At 47.3% G+C, this 19255-nt stretch overlaps 1 protein-coding gene across 2 annotated transcripts in view; it reads left to right on the top strand.

Annotated features, from left to right (window-relative positions):
* The window catches only part of PRKCB (protein kinase C beta), a 292330-nt gene that overhangs the window by 227206 nt on the left and 45869 nt on the right, over window positions 1-19255 (top strand). For both annotated transcript variants that reach the window (XM_004586824.4, XM_004586823.4), the window contains exon 10: window positions 11622-11795. In XM_004586824.4, coding sequence (XP_004586881.2) covers window positions 11622-11795 — 174 coding nt within the window. The remainder of the gene's footprint in view (window positions 1-11621; window positions 11796-19255) is intronic.

Here is a 19255-nt window from a genome sequence, read left to right on the forward strand (position 1 = left end):
CTTAGCATACTGTACCTTAACCCTCTAGTGCTTGGCTTCTCTCGTAACTGAGCATTCACAGCCTTGGGCCAGCACCTTCCGCTCTTACCCCTCACCCAACTGCCTAGTCTTTGGCAACCATCCCCCTACACCGTTTCTCTAAGTTCGGATGTTTTAGATGTCTCATAGAAATAATATTGTACAGCATCTGCCTTTCACAGTGTGTAAGGTCCGCCAAGTTTAACATTTGTTGTAGTTCACAGGATGCCCATCCCTAAGCTAGAGCTGATACATAGCAGTTCTGTTGGTATCAGCAACTGCATTGATAACAGCTGAGTGTTCTTTTGCATTTCTTACTACAACCCAATTAAACATGTCTTAGGGGACTCAGTTGCACAGCCTCATTTGGAGCACAGGCTCCGGGGGGGGGGGGGCCGTGCAGGATCCCCTGTTCCCCTTGGCTTCTCCCCTCTCCTTTCCCTTCCGGCAAAAGCGGTTCATCATCCTTCCCATGGGGGTAGTGACATTTGCTTAACAATAGCAAGTTCCAGGGGAGCCCCCTTCGCTTCACACTTCTGTGGCTTCCTCTGCTAGTGGGCAGAAACTCAACTGGGCGAAATCTAAGGTCTGAGGCAGCGTTGCCTGCTCTTCAAAGGTTTCAATTGTCAAGCAGCCTGCCACCCTGACTTCTGAAATGAAAAGTCAGCTTACCTCTTACGCAGAGCCATGCTTTCATCATCTATAAAGAGACTTTTTAAGTACAGAAAACCTTACATAACAACTCATGAAATAACCAAGTGGTACCATCCGGTTCATCTGCATGTTCTGTATCCCACTGCTCTTTTAGTCTCGCAGACTGGAAGATTTTATCCCCTGAGCAATTCATCCTGTCCAATCCACACTACGGATTCCCAGTGATCGTCTTTTCCTCCATCATACCATTCCTCAGTGTTTCCTTCCTAAGTGTGTCTTCAATTAGCGGCATTCACTCAGTTAATGGCTCCAAGACAAGAAGGAAGAGCTTGAAATCATTTCCTTTTGGCTTGCGAGAGACGAATGCATCGGATTCCTGCAAACCACTGATGTGGCCATTGTCAAGCATGCAATGTAAACATATATTGTGAGCCTGTATGTTTAGAAATGTTACTCATTCCTCCAGTTATTTGAGATGCACAGAGACAGAGAAAGCTCCTGTTTTCTGGTGGACTTGCTCAAATGCTTTGGAGCCAGGAACTCAATCCGGGTCTCCCACAGGGACGGCTGGTACTTAACTGCTTGAACTACCAGTGCTGCCTACCCTTCCCCTGCCCCTCAGGGAGCACACTGGCAGGAAGCAGGAGTCAGGAGCTGCAGCCAGGACGTGACCATGAGCACTGCCATGGTGGATCCAGGCAACCTAACCAGCATCCTAACTGCTATGCCAAATGTCCAGGCCAGCTTAGAAAATCAATTACCGAGTCTGAGCTGTAGGAATTACGCTTAGGAATACCAGAAGGAGGGTCTGCAAGATAGCTGAGAGTATGTCAGGATGTCTTCATGTCTGATTGGAACCTCAGCAGGAACGTGCTTGCCAGTGGTCATAGTGAACAGCTGGTGTTGAGCTCTTAGGCTTTAAAATGCTCAGAGTGACATCGGTTGCTGAATCAGCATCACGGTCCTAGGAACTCACCGGTTCTTGTTCAGGTTTGACCCCATACTCCTCCCGCTATAAGAGCTTCTGTTGGAGCGGCCCTCCCAACCCCGCTCCCCTCATTCCGGGTCTCCAGTTACCAAAGGAGGGAGCCCTGGTTCTGTCTGCCTGCTGAGGTCCTGGAAAGCAAAGTGTACAATTCCTTTTCCCTCTCTGAATCTCAGAAGTTGACAGAAACTCACAGGTTGCACTTGCACATCTTCTGCTGCCTTCCCAGGTACATTATGAGCAGGGAATTGAACCGGAAGTGGAGCAGTCAGGTCTAAACCAGGACTCAGTGTGTGCAATTGTGGACATTTCAGGAAATGGCTCAACTCACTGTGCCACATCACAACCCGGCCTCCTCCCCGCCAAAGAGATGTTCTAACCACTGCACCAAGCACCTGTTCCACTTTCCCCTTAATGATGACAGCTTATGCCATGCGCCTCCAGCACAAGAGCTTTGCCTGTGATTCAAAGCTCAGTCTGCCAGCAAGGGGACCAAGACTCAGAGAGATTGAGTCATCTGCCCAACAGTGCACAGCCAAGCACATGATGGAGCCTAGATTTCAACTCATGTTTCCACAGCCTGAGCTAAGCTCTCCGTCTGCAGTGCTGTCCTGACCTCATTCTTACGGCACACAGATGGTCAGGAGGCCTATCCTGTTGAAAACTAACCTTCAGGTTGTCATCTAACTACAGCCAAGTTCCTCTCAAAATTGTCCTGCTCCTGAGTGGGTGAGCACCGTGGGAGGAGCCTCCAGCTCCTGATGACAACTCCAACCTGACAGTCCCTGGCCAACTCACCTCTCTCCCATGTGGGACAGGCCTAGCTTAGGAAGGATGCAAATCTTTAGAAGACTTTGACTTCATTGGTCTGGAGCAGGGCCCAAGCATCAGCTTCTAAAAGCTCTGCGGAACACTGAAGCGTGTAGTGCAGAGAAACCACAGCTCAGTACAAGCAGGCAAGGCAATCTTGCATTACAGAGGGGAGATGGGGTGACCCTGGATGCTCCCTGAAGCTGAGAGTGGTGCTGACCTAAAGTCACCTTGGCAGATCAGAAAGCGAGGTGACCCTCCGAGACGTGGGGACCCAAGAGAGAGGGAGGAATCTGTCCTTGGTGCAGGCTTTTTTCTGAGTCCCACACCCAGGCTGTCCACACGCCTGTAGTCTAGCATGCTGGGCTCAGGAGCAGAGGCAGAGAGGGGCCCTTTGTCCTCTTGGGGGGCTTTCATTATCCACACAGAGACTTCTGCTTGCCTGTCCCTCTCCTGCGCTGACCTCTGCCCCCTATACCTTGCTGAAACCTTCCTTCCAGATAGTATGTGGGGATCCAGGAACCCCACATCTTCCCTTCTCTGTATTGGCTAGCCCATCTCAACACACTGAGCGCAAGTCTTTTTCCAACACTGCTCTTCAAGCATGCAGGCGGACGGTGTCTCAGTCTCGCCTCCCTTTCTCCGCCTTCTCCTCTGACCTGCCCACTACCTGTGCAGAGGTTTTTGCCAGGCATATTTCTTTTGGATCTCCAAGACCTTCCTTGGGCAACAATTTTCTTTACCTTCCTTGGGCAACAATGAGCCCTGTTTTATTTCATATGTCCCTGGTTGTCTTCACCTCCCAGAATCGAACTGGGATTGAGAGCAAGAGTGGGAGAAAAATATGTATGTATACAAAATGCCTATGTATATTATACTCACAAATATATAATATAGTACATGGTTATTTCTGTCTCTTGTGTTGAGGTATAATTTGCAATCCATTTAATCTTGAATATGACCCCAAATTCTTTGTGTACTGTGGATTGAGGATTACCATATACAAGGCCAAAGTTGCTTTAAAAGATTTGTTTATTTGAAACAGTCACAGGGAGAGAGAGAGATCTTCCATCTGCTGGTTCACTCCCTAGATGATTTCAATGGCCCAGGCTGAGCTAGGCTGAAGCCAGGAACCAGGAGCTTCATCCAGGTCTCCCCTGTAGGTGGTGGGGTCCAAGCACTTGGTCTATTTTCTGCTGTTCTCTCTGATCATTAATAGGGAGCTGGATCAGAAGTAGAACAGCCAGGAGATGATCTGGAACCCATATGGGATGCTGGCATTGCAGATAGCAGCTTTACTTGCTATGCCACAGCACCAGTCTTCAGTATTAAGATTTTTTTTTTAAAAAAGATTTCTTCATTTTTATTGACAAGACAGATTTACTGAAAGAGATAGAAAGCTGTCCCATCTGCTGCTTCAATCTCCAAATGGCCACAACGGCTGGAACTGAGCTGATCAGAATCCAGGATCCAGGAGCTAAGATCTTCCAGGTCTGTCACAATTACAGGGTCCCAAGGACTTGGGCCATTCCTCCTCTGTTTTCCCAGGCCACAAGCAGCGAGCTGGATTGGAAGTGGAGCAGCTGGGACACAAATGGCACCCATATGGCATGCCGTTGCTTGCAGGTGGAAGATTAGCTGTTGAACCACTGTTCTTCTGTTAGTGGCAGGGGGTCCAAGTACTTGGGCCACCTTTCCCTATGTTAACAAGAGGCTGGATCTGAAAAGGAGCAACCAGGACTCATACTGGTATCCCAATAGGAGGAGACTGGCATCTCAAGCAGCAGTGTAAGCCACCATGCCACAATGCTACTTCCGTGACTCAGCTGTTTCCAGCCCTCTATTCTAAAATATTCAGTGTCTACAATATGTTTGATACTAGGGAAGCGCCAGTGGGCACATCAGTCTATAGATCCGCCCTCATGGCATTTACCTTCTTGTAGGGGAAAGAAATAGTCAGAACTCAATAGAGTACCCGGTATGGTAAGTGCTATGTAGAAAAGCAAATGAGAGGAGAAAAATGGAGAGTGACAATAGAGGCAGTAAGTTTAGAGATCATTATGGCAGGCTTCAGGTAAGGTGGTGTTGGACCACAGACCTGAACAAGGTGAGGAACAGATGACCCCGTGTGTCTGGGAGAAGCAGAAAGCAGAGCCCTCCAGAGGTGGGGTTTCATTTCGAGTGCAGTAGGGAGGCAGACGGGGGTCTTAGGAAGGTTACGTGATGTGAACCAAATTGAGTTTTTTGAACAGCTGTATTGAGATGCGTGGAGGTTGGAAGCAGTGACCTGGTTAGAAGGCAACTGGAGGGAAGCAAGCCGAGTCTCACAGCGGTGCCCGTTGTCAAGGGACTTGGATTGAGTGTGTCCTAAGCATCCTGCTGGCAAGACATGTCGATGCATTCAGTGAAAGTTGCAGTGAGGATGACTCAAACTGGGCTTTTAACAGCTAGATGTTGAATGCGATGGGCAGGGTCTTTGTGCCCTAGCTGCTTCTTTCGTTTCCCATGAGTGAGCAGTTGGATGAGCAGAGACCCTAGGATGATAGCCCTATGGAAACTGGGCAGGGGTGCTTTGTATGTGGGTCATCCTCAGGCCCCATGGCTGTCTGGGCAGGTGATGCTGCTAGTAACCACCACAACAGGCAGCTTTGTGAGTCCGGCAGACAAGTCCTAATGGTCATGCCTGTGAGTGTGACCTTATTTAGACATACCCTATCTGCAGAGGTGGGCAAGTAAAGATGGTGCCTGACCAGTCTGCAGCTGGTATCATTATGAGAAAGGGGACATTTTGCACAGACATGGAACATACAGGGAAGAATGAAAACGAAGGCAGAGATGGGAATGATGTCTGTAGTGCAGGGATGCCAGGGCTTCCTGGCAGGCAGCTGGAGCTAGAGGGAAACAGCACACAGGACAGGGCCAGCAGAAGGAGCTAACCGTGACTCCAAACTTCCGGCCTCCGGGACTGTACGGCAGGACATTGCTGTTGACTGGAGCTGCCTGGCTTTCAACTCTTTCTCACAGAATCACTCATCACTTGCCAAGCAAGAGGACAGGGTGAGGATATGCGTTCTTGACACACTGACCCCCGTAAGTTTCCCTCAGCACCACCCAGAGTTAGGAATTGTGAGCAACTCAACAGATGGGGAAAACTGAGGCTTAGAAAAATCATGTGGATTTCTCACACTTGCGTAACTTGTAGGTGCTAGAACTTGGACACGTCCCAGGACTTGTGATTCTGAAAGCCTCTGCCCTGACCAAGATACACTGGGGGGGCTGTCATTGCGGACACACTCAATCCTAGGGGTTTGCCAGGAAAGTTTGTCAGAACCAAGTTTGCTTGGTTTTGAGGGGCTTTCCTGTCTTTCATAGCCATCGCTGGAGTTCTGTTTATCACATAGCACGGCCAGAAGATTCTTAGGGTAACAGATGTGCATGGAACTAGATAAGAATCTGGCTTGTACACATTCCTTCGCTCTGTTTGGAAGCCTCCCCCTGGAGCTGGAGGGACAGCTGAACAAACAGCCCACGTCCTCCAAGTTGGTATTAAGTTCCAGAAACTGCTTGGGACAATTAATGAAAGATCATTTCTGCTCTTCAAACATGACTGTTGCTGGTACCAGTGCTATGATTATTGTTCTGTTGTTTGGCTCTCCATTGCTTCTTGACAGGCAGAGAAGGCATGATGCCTAGAACTGTGGTTGCAACACTCGCTCAGACTAAGCTCATCCCACCTGAAAAATGAGCAGTTTGTTGCGGGTTGTCCGAGAAGCAGGAGAAGGAAGCAACTTTTGTCTGTAGTTGTGAGTGAGCCCCTAGGATCCCAAGCCTCAGTAGGCAAAGGAGGACCCAGACTTGGATCGGGAGTAGATTTTTTAAAAATGTATTTCTTTTATGATATAGTTCCATAGGCTCAGGGATTCTCATCTCTCCTCTCCAATTCCCCTCCCTGCACTGATTTCCCTTGTGTGATTGCAATAGTGTAGTCCTTTAAGGACAGTCATAAGTCCAACCATTTAAGTATATCCTGACATTGTAGGTATAGACAATGGCAAAACGTCCATCATTCTATTGTCAAGATATATTCAAGAATTTCATTGGGATTCCGTCTTTTATTCAGGAGGAGAGGTGCATGCTACAATGTGTCTTCACTCTTAGATATGATAGTCTGTTACGAGTTCCTCCAGGTGACTATATGTACATGCATGTCTACCTGTATAGCTATTGATGTTGTATTTTGCATGAAGGTCGCCTTATATCAGAGAGAACATGGTGTTTGTCCTTTGGGGATTGGCTTATTTCACTGAGCATAAAGAAGGACTCCTGCAATACCCCTTCACTACTCAAGGACAGGTGTGGAGCTGGGTGTGGCAGGAGGGCACAGATGTGGGCACCTGGTGATCTAGTGGAGTGAATTTGGGCAAGCTTCCCTGGATGCTACTCTCCTCATCTTAAATTTACTCAAACTGAGTAACTCTATTAAAGAAGCATTAAGTTTTCTTACAGGAAATGGCCAAGACTCAAGAGAGATTGAATGTGAGAACTGGGAAGCGAGGCCTCGGTGTATGTGCTGATCTTCGCACATCCACATGTATACACACACACACACACACACACACACATCTGCTTCATTCTTCTTTGTCTGCATGTGATAGGCAAGGACCATGCCAGGCACATCTCTCTGTGTTGTTCATGGACCCAGAGCTAACACTTAAAAACCCAAATTCCTAATTCTTTTTTTCCTTAAAGATTTGATTATTTTTATTAGAAAGACAGATTTAGGAGAGAAGGAGAAACAGAAATATCCTCCGTCTGTTGGTTCACTGCCCAAATGGCCACACCTATCTGAAGCCAGGAGCTTCTTTCAGGTCTCCCACGTGGGTGCAGGGTCCCAAGGCTTTGGACCATTCTCTACTGTTTTTCATGGCCATAAACAGGGAGCTGGTTGGGAAGTGGAGCCGTCAGGACTTGAACTGATACCGATATGGGATACTGGTGCTTGCAGGGGGAGAGGATTAATATTTGAGCCATCATGGTACCCTAATTCTAAATTCTTAAAAAGAGAGAATCTGATTGGCTTAGTTTGGGTTGAGTATCTACCTGTGATCCAATCAACTGTGGCCAAGGGTGCCCACTGCCTGATTAGAAGATTCTTCTAATAACAGAGTAGGTGTAAGTGAAAGGCATGCAATAGTACATTTCCACATTAAACTGAAACCACTTTCTAATTGTGGAATTACTCCTTTTTTTCCTCTGGGGTTAGCAAACTACAGAAATTTGGCCCCTGCTAATTTTTGTCAGTACTGTTTTATTAGATCATAACTGCCCTCATTCATGTTTTTGTACTGTGTTTGGCTGTTTTCTCAATACACTAGCAGAGTTTAGTACTGATTTGAATGCCTCTAATCAGAAATGTGCCGAACTCTGAATTTGTTTGAGCGCCAGCATGAGACTCAGCTAAGGGTTCTTACCCCGTGGCTGATACCAGTGCAGTGCCACCAAGCTTTCAGGATTGACTGTTTGACTCTTTGCACAAAATCCTGTGCCAGAATTCAGTTCTATTTTCTTTCCAAGATATTGCTGGTGTTTCCTGTGTCAGTCTTGTTTTCTTCTATCTAGAGGACGGTGTCCCAAACGATGGCCGTTTGCCCTCTGCTCCCACGATGTTCCAGGTGCTCTCTGGCGCTACTGGCGTCTGCTTCGGACAGAGTCTCACCCTGGAACGGTCACATATCTCTGTTCATTCATTTCAGAAAACTGTACAGATGTAACCGTATAGGAAATACAGTTAGGAATTATTTCAGCTGGTACCAGAGACTGTTTAGGGGTGACATTTAGACTGACATAAAAAAAAAAAAAAGCTAAACCACATCATAAGATCATTCTTCCATTGTATTGTCTTTCCACTCGGGGAGGGGGTTATTTATTTAAAAGAGTTATGGGCGGGGGGAGGGGAAGAGACAGAGAGATCTCCCATCTGCTGGCTCACACCCCATATGGCCACAGAGATCAGGGCTGGGGCAGGCTGAAGCCAGAAGCCAGGTGCTTCTTCCAAGTCTGCCACATGGGGGCAGGGACCTAAGCACTTGTGCTCTCCCAGGCTAAGGATTAGTAGGGAGCTGGCTTGGAAGTCGCACAAGTGGGACTCACACTGGCACCCATGTAGGAGGCTGGACTCAAAGTCAACATCCTGTTTCACTATGCCACAGTGCCAGCCCCTCTGGATTTTGTTTATTCTTTTCCAATGACTTGAAGAAGAGAACTCTCAGGGCATGACACTATGGTAACATTTGCTAATGTCAGTTTTTCCTTAAGGAAGGAGAAAGCCCAGGGCCTGGTTCAGCCCCTGAGGCAAGCAGCAGTCCCGAGCTAGAATTTCCTAGCTCCACTCTGCTTTTCCATGTTTCTGTGGCTATCACACCGTGAATAACAAGCCATGCTTAGTGATGGTGTAAAATTTTCTCTTCAAATAAATTAAGTGGAAATGTGACTAGATCTTTAAAATACTCAGCAAATAACAGTTTATGTGGTGAGAGAAAAATTATAAACTGGGAACAGGAATGACTGAAGTTTTGGAAAACCTACGCCAATGTAATTGACACCTGCCCAAGGCAGACCTGGTTCCTAGAGGAGTTAGTGGCTGATCGGTCTAAGCAGATTATTGGCTTAGGCAATTGAAGAGTGTGGAAGGATGTCTCAGGCTGTGAACATAGAATGTTCAAAGGGAAAGAAAGAGAAGGATTTGGTCATGGAATTATTGGGCTTCTGGGAGCTATAGATGGGCATTCAGATCACAGGCTTAGCTCAAACAAATTAACCTCTGTGGGCCTCAGTTTGTTTACCTGTGAAGTGGGTATAATTGAGATGTTATAGATTGTTCACCCTTATGGCTGGTGCAGGGGGGAATTTTCTGCCATCTGTCATGTTTCTCTTCCATGCGAAAAGCTACTGTGACCTGTCATGACTACATTCACACTCAGAGTGTCTAGACCCTCCATTTTGGTCCAGGGAACTGGGGCTACGAGGAGTCAGGATGGCTGTGTGATGCCCTGTCTCTGGGGATGGGCCAGGGAGGGTATCCACAGCTCAGCCTCGGGCTGCACTTCTGGCGATGGAAGAGTTCTGCACCTCTGCTTGCGCTGCCTCTCCCCATGCACACTGGTCCCATCCCAGTCTTCTCTGGAGCGGGGGAGGGGGTTGGCAAGAAATCTTTTGGCTGTTTCTGTTTTAGGACAGTGGCTTGCTTCTGCCTTTGGCAAGAGCTGGAGAAGGTTAAAAGCAGCAGGGCACAGCAGGGGAGAGACCAGAGGGAGGAGGAAGGGAGCCAAAGGCACAGGCTATCCCACTCGGAGCCCCACGGTGCCCCTAAGCTGGGGGTCTGTTCTGAGGACGTGGCAAAGGCCTGCTCTGCCTGGGCGGCTCTCGCATTTTCAGTCTGCGGCTGGGGGAGCCAAGAGGTTGAGAAGGATTCTGCTGCTGTAGGGCTGTTTGTATGTCAAATGCCTTCTTCCTAAAGTGCCTTGAATTCCCGGATCTGCTGGTCCATAGCCATGGCTGGCTTTTTCGTCAGGAAGAAGCAGTTAGGAGCAAGAACTGGGGGCTGTATGTGAGCTGGTGAGTATAGGGTGGGGCTTCTGTGTTCAGCTCAGAAGCTTCTGGATGGGAGCTGCCCCCTGCCTCTCAGCTTTTGCTGCTGTGTCAGGTGAGAGGGTCTTACTAGGTTTCTTCAAGAGCCCAAGGGGAGAGTGTAGGAGCAGGGATGTTATTTGGTGGTGAAACAGAGATAAGGAGAAAGACAGAATGAGAGAGAGAGAGAGAGAGAGAACCAGGACATGGCCTAGCCAAAGCCAGGAACTCACTGTGGGTCTCCCATGTGGGTGGCTGGAAGCCAACCACATGAGCCATTAGCTGCTGCCTCCCATAACGTGTGTTAACAGGAAGCCAGAGTGGGTAGCAGAACCCGGATTCAAACCCATGCACTCTACTGTGGTAATGTGGGAGCCCCAAGCAGCATCCTTACGCCTGAATCAAACACCCTCCACGCCCCCAGAAGCAGGGACCACTCACACAGACCTGAGTTCGCATCCTAGTTGTGTCTCAAACCGAACCTGCGGCACGGCCGATGATTTGGCCTCTTGAATATCAGCTTCCTGCACAATAGATTCATAATGGTATGTTTTAGATTCATAGCGGAACCTCCTTCATAGGGTCGTAAACAGAGGAAATGGGGAAAAAACAAGCAAAAATCCATCACTGGTTGGTACATCGCTAAGTACTCCAGTGCATAGCGGTGATTAATATTATTGTCTGCAAAGTGACACTGTGCATGCAGTATAAACACTTCAGTCAGAAGGTTTTCTTCTCCAGGAAGCTCTTCCTGAAGCCCCCGTCCCAGCTTAGGTCTCGCCTTGATTTGGTTTCTGGCGATAGTGCCTGTGGTCATCGTTTGCTCGGGCAGTCACCACGGATGAAAATAATGATGTCTCCATGAGTCACTTCAGTTAACTGGCTCTGATTGTGACCACTGTTCGGGGAAGGAGGCCCCAAGGGAAGCAGAAAGGCTATTACAATATTGCATGAATCATCCTTGTAATTAATTGTCTGAATCTGTCTTCCTCTCTAGAGTTCAGGGTCAGAGAAGGTACCTGCCTGCTAAGTCTTTTTTTTATTTTTTCCGTTTTGCTGTTTCCCCAGAGTTTAGTAGGCTCTCCATGAACATTAAATCATTAGAGGAGCAAGCGTCCTCCAAGCTGTTTCATCAGGCATTGGCTCATTGCTTCATTTAACAAATACTTCGTGAGCATCTGCTGTGTGGCACGCACTATTGCAGGCTCTAGGGTTGTGCCAGTGAGCAAAGCGAGCAGCGACCCTTGTCCTCATGGGGCGTATGTTCTATGGCTGAGCATGGCTCAGTACAGATCCCAAAGGGATCCATACTTGATGGTCTGTCCTGGAACACCGCCCTCTGTTGATTGTATTCTACCACTGAGTATCATCTGTTGATTAAGAGCCTGCAGAAGGCACCTGGATAGAGTTGGCCTTGGGTATGGATGAACACCAGGTGCCTGTGTCTTCCTCCCCCCACCCCCACATAACACCCAAGCATTTCTAACTGTCCTAAGTCCCTTCCACACTCTCTCTCCATCTCCCCCAGGTGATGCTGTCAGAGCGGAAGGGCACAGATGAGCTCTATGCAGTGAAGATCCTCAAGAAGGATGTGGTTATCCAAGATGACGATGTGGAGTGCACCATGGTGGAGAAGCGGGTGCTGGCCCTGCCCGGCAAGCCACCGTTCCTGACCCAGCTGCACTCCTGCTTCCAGACCATGGTAACTTTGGGGGTGAAGGTGGGGGAGGACGGCGGCAACACCTCCAGGCTTGCACAGCTTCGATCAGTCTCAGCAACAGCACCTCAAGAGACACCTGGACCTTCCCATTCTAGAAACAGAAGAGATGCCAGGCCCAGGGAAGTCAGTGAAGATTGCTAAAGTGGCCACTGGGGTGGGCTTCCCCCCAGGCAGGTGCTGGCTCCACTGGGATAAAGCAGCTCCAGCAGTTGCTGGTGTAACCCATGGAGCCGAGTCTGTCTCTGACAGCTAGGGGTGACTTGGGGACAGGGGCTCCCACATCGTGCCTCTCTCTGCACGGTGCCAATCAACCCTTCAGATCCTTTGGATACGTGCACACTCGAGCACATCTCTGCGGGTCGCCTGAGGCCCTTGCATGAGCGTCCTTGATGAGGGGCCTGGTTCACTTGACAACCCAGCACTCAGAGGACAGGCAGGGAGGGGACACCGTGTGCTAGACAGGGACAGGTGAGCTCCCTGTCAGAAGAGCTGCGGCTGTCAGGGAGACAAGGGGCCGTGCTTGTACTAGCTGTAGTTAGCTGTGCTTTCCATTCTGGGGGGGCTGGAAACCCCTGCAGGCATTGCTTAACTTTCTCCTTCTTCACATTAAACCTTGACCTCTCTGCCGAGAAGAGGCCGGAGCCCCAGGGCACAGGGATACCAAGTTACTCCTCCTCTTTAGGGCTTCTAAGAATCAAAATCTAGGGACTTCAAAATGCCCTACAGGGATTTTTCAAGATTAAGTTAAACTCTCTCTAGTTCTGAATCTACATGTTGATTTCAGAGCCCAGCCTTAGGCGAGATGGGAAGTAACTGGATGGGGGTACTTCAGAAAGTCCACGGACGGGAGTTAAAAGACCTATTTTATCACAAAACGTTTCAAAATAAATTTTTTTTGAAAGATTCTTTTTTTTTTTAATTGGAAGAGCAGATTTACACAGAGAAAAAGAGACAGAAAGCTCTTCTATCCACTGGTTTGTTCCTTAAACGACTGAACCAACTGGAGCCAATCTAAAGCCTGGAGTCTCTTCCGGGTCTGCTATGTGAGTGCAGGGTGTCAAGGTTTGGACCATCCTCCATGGCATTCCTAGGCCTTAAGCAGGGAGCAGAATTGGAAGTGGAGGAGCCGAGACAGGAGCTGGCATCCAGTTTGTGCTTGCAGGTGGAGGATTTACCTGTTAAGTCACCACATCAGACCCTATATGTGACCTCTTTAAAAAATCGTGGACAAAAAAAAATTTTTTTAAGAGGTGAATTTCAGAATTGTTTGCCCTAGAATGAATTTTCATTTCCATTTGCTATGAATATTTTGAAGCACCCTCCTGTTTTACGTCTCATTTGTTGTGTCTTAGGAGTGTTTAGAACACGATTATCTCTCAATCCATTCCATTCTTTTATCTGCTCAAGATGCCAGCCTGTTTGACCTGTAGTGTCTTCACATTCTGGGTTTTGCTGCCTGTACAGTCTTGGGGATTTGATCTCTGGGCCCGCTACAAAAGGACAGCTGGATTCAAAGGCTTGGAGAGGCCCAGCTTCAACCCCCAAGGCAAGCATATAGATGGTGGTGTGTTCTTTCACATGGAGGCCCAGCATGTCTAATTGTCTCTGTTGCTGATGTTGGCAGCAACAGGCACTCCTTGCCTGAATTCATCCATTCATTGGCAGCTACCCTAATTCTGTTATTTATTTTTCAATTACCAATTGGAATGCTTTTATAAGGAGGAGCTTTTCATCATCTCTTGCTTCGTCCCCTGGTGGTACAGTTCATATTGAGCTATGGTTTGGACGTAGTTTGTTCTCAAAGTTCCTGGAAGTGCTGGAAGTTCGGCTGTGCCCAGTGTGGACATTAGGGAAGCTCTAAGAAGTGGAAGATAACTAAGTCATGGGGGTTCTATCCTTGAGAACGGATTCATGCTGTATCACAGGAGGGAGTGAGTTCTCAGGACCAGGAGTTTTACCAAGTAGCACTGCCCCAGGTGTGTCCTTCTGCGTGTGGCCCGTTCCCTTCCGCTTCTCAGTGACACTGTGATGCTTGTGCAGCACCATGCTCTTTAGGCCTTCCGGCTGTTGGAATCGTGAGCTCACATTTATTTCCAAAGATTTGTCATATGGCCTGCTATGTGTGAGGTTGCAGGGCTAACAGTTTTAAGCCTCAGGACAGCTCTGTGGTGTGTCCTAGTATGATCTCATTCTAGCTGAGAGAACTGAAGCCACATGTCTCAGACATTTCAGGATTCTGACCCAGGCAGTCTGGCTCCAAGGGATCTGCGATTAACTATTCGACCTTGAGTGTGGGTCTCCTGACAACGTCCTGGGATCAGACTCCCCCTCAACCTGACCTTGCTCTTTTCACACCTGCTCAGTAAAGCCACCACTCCGTGCCCCCATCTCCAGGGTGGAACTAGCATCTGCCAGGAATGGATCTTCAAAAAACACCATTGCATTCCAGCCCCCACATCAGGTTTATGGTAGAGGGGATTAGCTGTCATCCTACTTGGCAGGTGAGAGGATTAGGGAGGATTAAGGATCAAGGATGTGTGTCACCCCTAGATACAGCATCGGGTCACCAGCAGATTGAACCCAGAGCCCAAGCTTTTGTTAGCTCATCAAATCGAATCACCACCAAGATGACCTTGGCTATGAAAGCTATACAAGCCGGGGCGAAAACAACAGCTAACAACGGGGAGCCCTTCGCTGTGGGTTAGACGCTGGAGTAAGCACGCCAGCTCTCTCATCTCCTTTATGCTCTGGGATTTGACTGTGCCCTGTTGCTAACTTCAAGTTAGAGTGCTGACTCTCAGAGAAATTAGCTAACACGTGGTAGGGATGACATTTGTTCTGTAAGACTCCAGAAAGAACCACAAACCTGGGGCACATTTACTCTTCTTTCTGCGCGCCTTCACTTCACATTCTTGCTTCTTGCTGAAGTTCCTTGCATCAAATCCTCACCAGAACTCTCTCCATGATGGTTGCTGTTCACGTGTGTACCTGAAGAGAACTGTCCCCCAGAGAGATGAGGTGGCTCCAGTTAGATCGTTGGTTTCCTAAAGGCTCTTATCTGGGTATTTTTTCTCCAATGGGAGACTCATTCCACTTACCCTACATGAGTATGGTAAGAGTCTGTTCAGAGGGGTGATTAAGTTTGGGAAGCTACTGTCTGCATTTGAGACAAGCCATTGTTTTTGCGGTTAAGGTGGACAGGAGGGTAACACTCCTTTATGGAGAAGGCCCTTGGAGGTGGCCATCTGACTCATGTCCCTGACCCCTAGAGTGTCCCAGAGGCAGCAGGCTGTGACCCCGAGAGTCACAGCAGTACAGCCCATGAATAGAGGGTACAAAGGCCCTTCAGAAAGCTTGTGGGGAAAGTGGAATTCAGAGAGAAGTTTATCTGGGAAATCTGCAGAGTCTGCCCTTGATGTGCATTTTTTTATGAACTTATGAAGGCCACTTTTACCAAGGCTGGTGGAGTGATCGTTGAAGTCATCTCAGCAGGCCACAGGGTGTGGCACCTGTGAACAAAAAGACATGAATTCCTGGTTCCCTGTGGAGTTGGCCCTGTAAAGCAGGAGGCTGATAATAAGCTATAACAGCCACAGGTCCCGAATGGAAGTGAAGTGTTGCATTGAGGCAGAGTGGTGCTATTTCTGATGAGATTGCCAAGGCGGGCTTTCCTTGGGAAGGGTGACATTTGAGCTGAGACCCAAGCGAGGCTTGTGGCTATTTGGGGTCAAAGCGATTCAGGCAGCAGGAAGAGTGAGTGTGAATGCCAGAGGCAGGAGCAGGCCTGCGTGTCTGAGGAGCAGGGAGGAGGCCGGTGTAGCCCGAGCCGATTGTCATTTTGTATTTTGTGACCCAAAATTCCTCTATGAATCAGCTATCTTTTTAAAAATGACAAATCTGGTATAGCATGCTGCAACTCTGATATGTTTGCCTTGCTGGAGATTTACAATTTTGAATATTTAAAAAAATCCTTCATGGAATTTTTTTTTAAATCCTTGAAGTGGATGAAAATAGATAAAAGCAAAAGAGACAGCCAGGCATATACCAAATAATTCTGTCATCACGAAAATGAGACACAGCTGATATTTTTAAACATTTGTTTCAAGAAGCAAAGTTGAATCAGAAATAGACTTAGAAAATGTGGAAATAATAGTCTTGCCCACTTTCCTGTAAAAAAAAAAAAAGAAATAGACTTAGGTTGGATTTTGTTTAAATATGTGGTTTGCTTATTATGATAAATTCATATGAGATGTTGATAGGCAAAGTGAGATGAGGAGTGTATGGGAACTCGTGCTACTACTTTGAAATTTTTTGTTTTCTAAATTTAAAAATTAATAATTAAAATAGGGAAAATATAAAAAGTATGTACAAAAAAATCCCTTGAAGGTATGTATAGCACAATGTTACCCAAAAATGTAGGGCACTAAATGCTATTTAAGACTTTATTCCAAGTGTGTTAAACTTGAATCTACACATGGGAAAGAATCATTGCCTGTCTTTTGAATTCATGTGTTTTCACAAGTGCCTCTCACAAGATATGTTCAAACCTGCTTTATCATGTGCCACACAAAGGCAAAGTTAAGTTGCAAAGCCTTTGGCAGGCGATTGAATTTTCAAAGACTTGATCGTTGGATGAACTGGTCTCAGGCAGGGAGGGTTTAGAAGGATGGTGGTCCTGCCTGTGCATAGCAAGAGCATGTTGTCTTCAGGCAAATGGGGCTCCTCCCTGAGGACTGCTGGGGTCACCCTTAGGGGGTCACTTACAACCCATTGCAGCATCTTTACACTGGGCATAATAAGTGCAAATGAAAAGGGCAATGAAGAAAGTTTCATGAATGTTGAATGTCCATTACCTGTGCTCTTACAGTGGGCTGGAGTTCAGCCTGGCTGCATAGGCACCAGAGTTACATTTCCTCTGGTCCCTATTGCAATTTTTCTCGGGGACAATTGTCAGCTGGGCACATTCATGCAATTTCCCAACTGCCAGTGGGCACAGGCAGTTAAGTTTCTTCAGCAAAACATCTATTTTAACTGTTTTCTTTTCGATTGAACATATGCACCTCTCTCTTTTTTTAAATAGAATTAGATTTTTTATGAGTCATTGAAGGACAGAAGTTCCTTCCTCCCCAGATTTGCTGCCATGGCCCAGCAATAACTCATTTTCAAGGCATGCTGGAAAGAGTTGCCATCCAGAATGCAAGCAGGGAGGCGAGGAGATTCCCACTTATGCAGTTAAGAGTTGACTCTTGATGATACTCGTTTCTTTTTTTAAGATTTATTTTTATTTGAAAGGCAGATTTACAGAGAGAGAGAACATCTTGCATCTGCTGGTTGATTTCCCAAATGATTATAATGACCAGAGCTGTGAGATGATCTCAAGTCAAGAGCCAAGAGCTTAGGAGCTGCTTCTGGGTCTCCCATGTGGGTGCAGGGTCCAAAGGGCCTGGGCCATTCTCCGCTACATTCCCAGGCAATATGCATGGAGCTGGATCGGAAGTAGAGCAGCTGAAACTCAACCTGGTGCCCATATGGGATGCTGGTGTCTCAGCCTGCTACCATGCAGCACGGGCCCAGACTCTGCAGCTTCAGAGCAGCCTAGAGTGGGTTTCTGGTTCTGCTCTTTGCCTTCTTTCCCCTCTTGGCTAGTGATAAGCGTGTTTTTCCTGGATCCTTCTAGTTTGCCTATCCACCAAATTTCTGGCATTCCCATTCATAATCATAGGAAAGAAAATCTGATTGGTTCAGATTGGGTGAGGTGTTTGTTCCCATCATAGCTAGTGATCGGTTACTGCTAACCCAGCCGAAGCCATCAAAGGAGGATTTTATCAATAGCAAAAGAATAATTGGTGCTCATGTCCATGGGGAGGTGCCATGTTGAGTTCAAGGAGACTAACTGGATTGAAGAAGCTTACAGCCTCTTGTAGGGATGGGGAAAGGCCCATGAAATAATTAGGTCTGGCCCTGCCAAGGCAAATAAATGGTAATAGGACTTGAAATTCAATCAATCTATAGCACGTTAGTTTTGCAGCTAATTTTGTATGGCCTATGGATGATGTTATAAATACCCAAATGGCCCTGGGCAGAAAAAAAATATTCCCCACTCCTGCTAAGGGTGCACCTGTGGCCTTCAGGAGTCAGTGTTTCAGTCAGCTAAAACTTTGAGTTCAAGAAAGGAACCAGGAACACCTGCCAAGGCAACACAGCTCAGGGTTCTCTGCCTTCTTAATGATGGCCTCTGTGAATTTGTTCAGAAACCAAAGGGTTGTGGAATCCCCAGGCACCGGAAAGGTGATTTTAAGCCTCTCTACCTAAAAGGCAAGGTTTAGACATTGGAGGCGGAAAAAGGTTGAAGAGGATCAATTGCTTGATTCTGACAGTGATTACAAGGCTATAACCTAACAGGGGACCAGCTTGGAAAACCAGTGATCACTAAATAGACAGAATCCTTGCTGCAACTCACCTTAGTGCATGCCACATCGAGCTGCCCACATAGTTGGTTTGCTCTGGCCCTGGCATCTTATTAAAAGTGGCAGGTTTTCCCCCTGGCAGAAACATAGGCATTATATCACACTCCACTCTCAGCTTTCTTGGGGAAAAGCTGTCCCTTAGAATCACCTTGTCCTATCCCAGGGACCCCCAGGTAAATTCTGTCCAGGTCATCCGATCATCATGTTGAATCAGACTGCGCTCACCTTCATGTTTCAGACTTGGGAAATCCTGGCTAGCCATTTGTCCTAATGTGACGACAGATAGGTTTTTCATTTTATTTTTTTACTGATGACATGTGAGAGGACAAAGAGAAAAATATTTAAAAGGAACCAAAATAGTTTCGGGGACCAGGGCAAGGGTGCAGCAAAGAGCCACAGCAGTGATAAATGTGCAAGAAGCTCTTAAAACTTAAGCTGACCAGCTAGTTGGAAGGAAAAGATGGAGATTTTTTTTTTTTTTTTGCCTTTCTGAGCTTTTAATTGGAGTTGACAGTGGAACACCCACGTAGAAACGTCCTGTAGCCAGCTGGAGCTGACGGGAACTCTGAAGAGAGGGAAAGGATAGAAATATAAGTCAAGATTCATCAGCCCAGAGAGATGAGGGTTGAAGCTCTGAGCTGTGACAAGTCCCCCTTGGAAAACTGAGCAAGTCCGAGAAAGCCAAGCCAGATCTCAAACCTCTCCTTGGTCAATACTTCTTGACTTTGACGTAGGACAGCCCAACAAAGAAGCCCTAATTAAAAAATCTCTGGGTGGGTTGATAAGAGAGATCTTTTGAGGCTTGTTATCATTTTATAGGAAGAGTTGGGAATAAAGCCAAATTTCAGGGTACTATCGGCGAGGGGGGGTAATTATGCAAGAACTGGAGGCAGTGGGTGGGAACCTTTCTTTACCCTCATAGTTTTCATTTTTTGTGCGTTTTACAGTTTCCCTAATCATGTTGTATTCTAGATT

This window comes from Ochotona princeps, chromosome 24, assembly GCF_030435755.1.
Source record: "Ochotona princeps isolate mOchPri1 chromosome 24, mOchPri1.hap1, whole genome shotgun sequence".
Lineage (NCBI taxonomy): Eukaryota > Metazoa > Chordata > Mammalia > Lagomorpha > Ochotonidae > Ochotona > Ochotona princeps.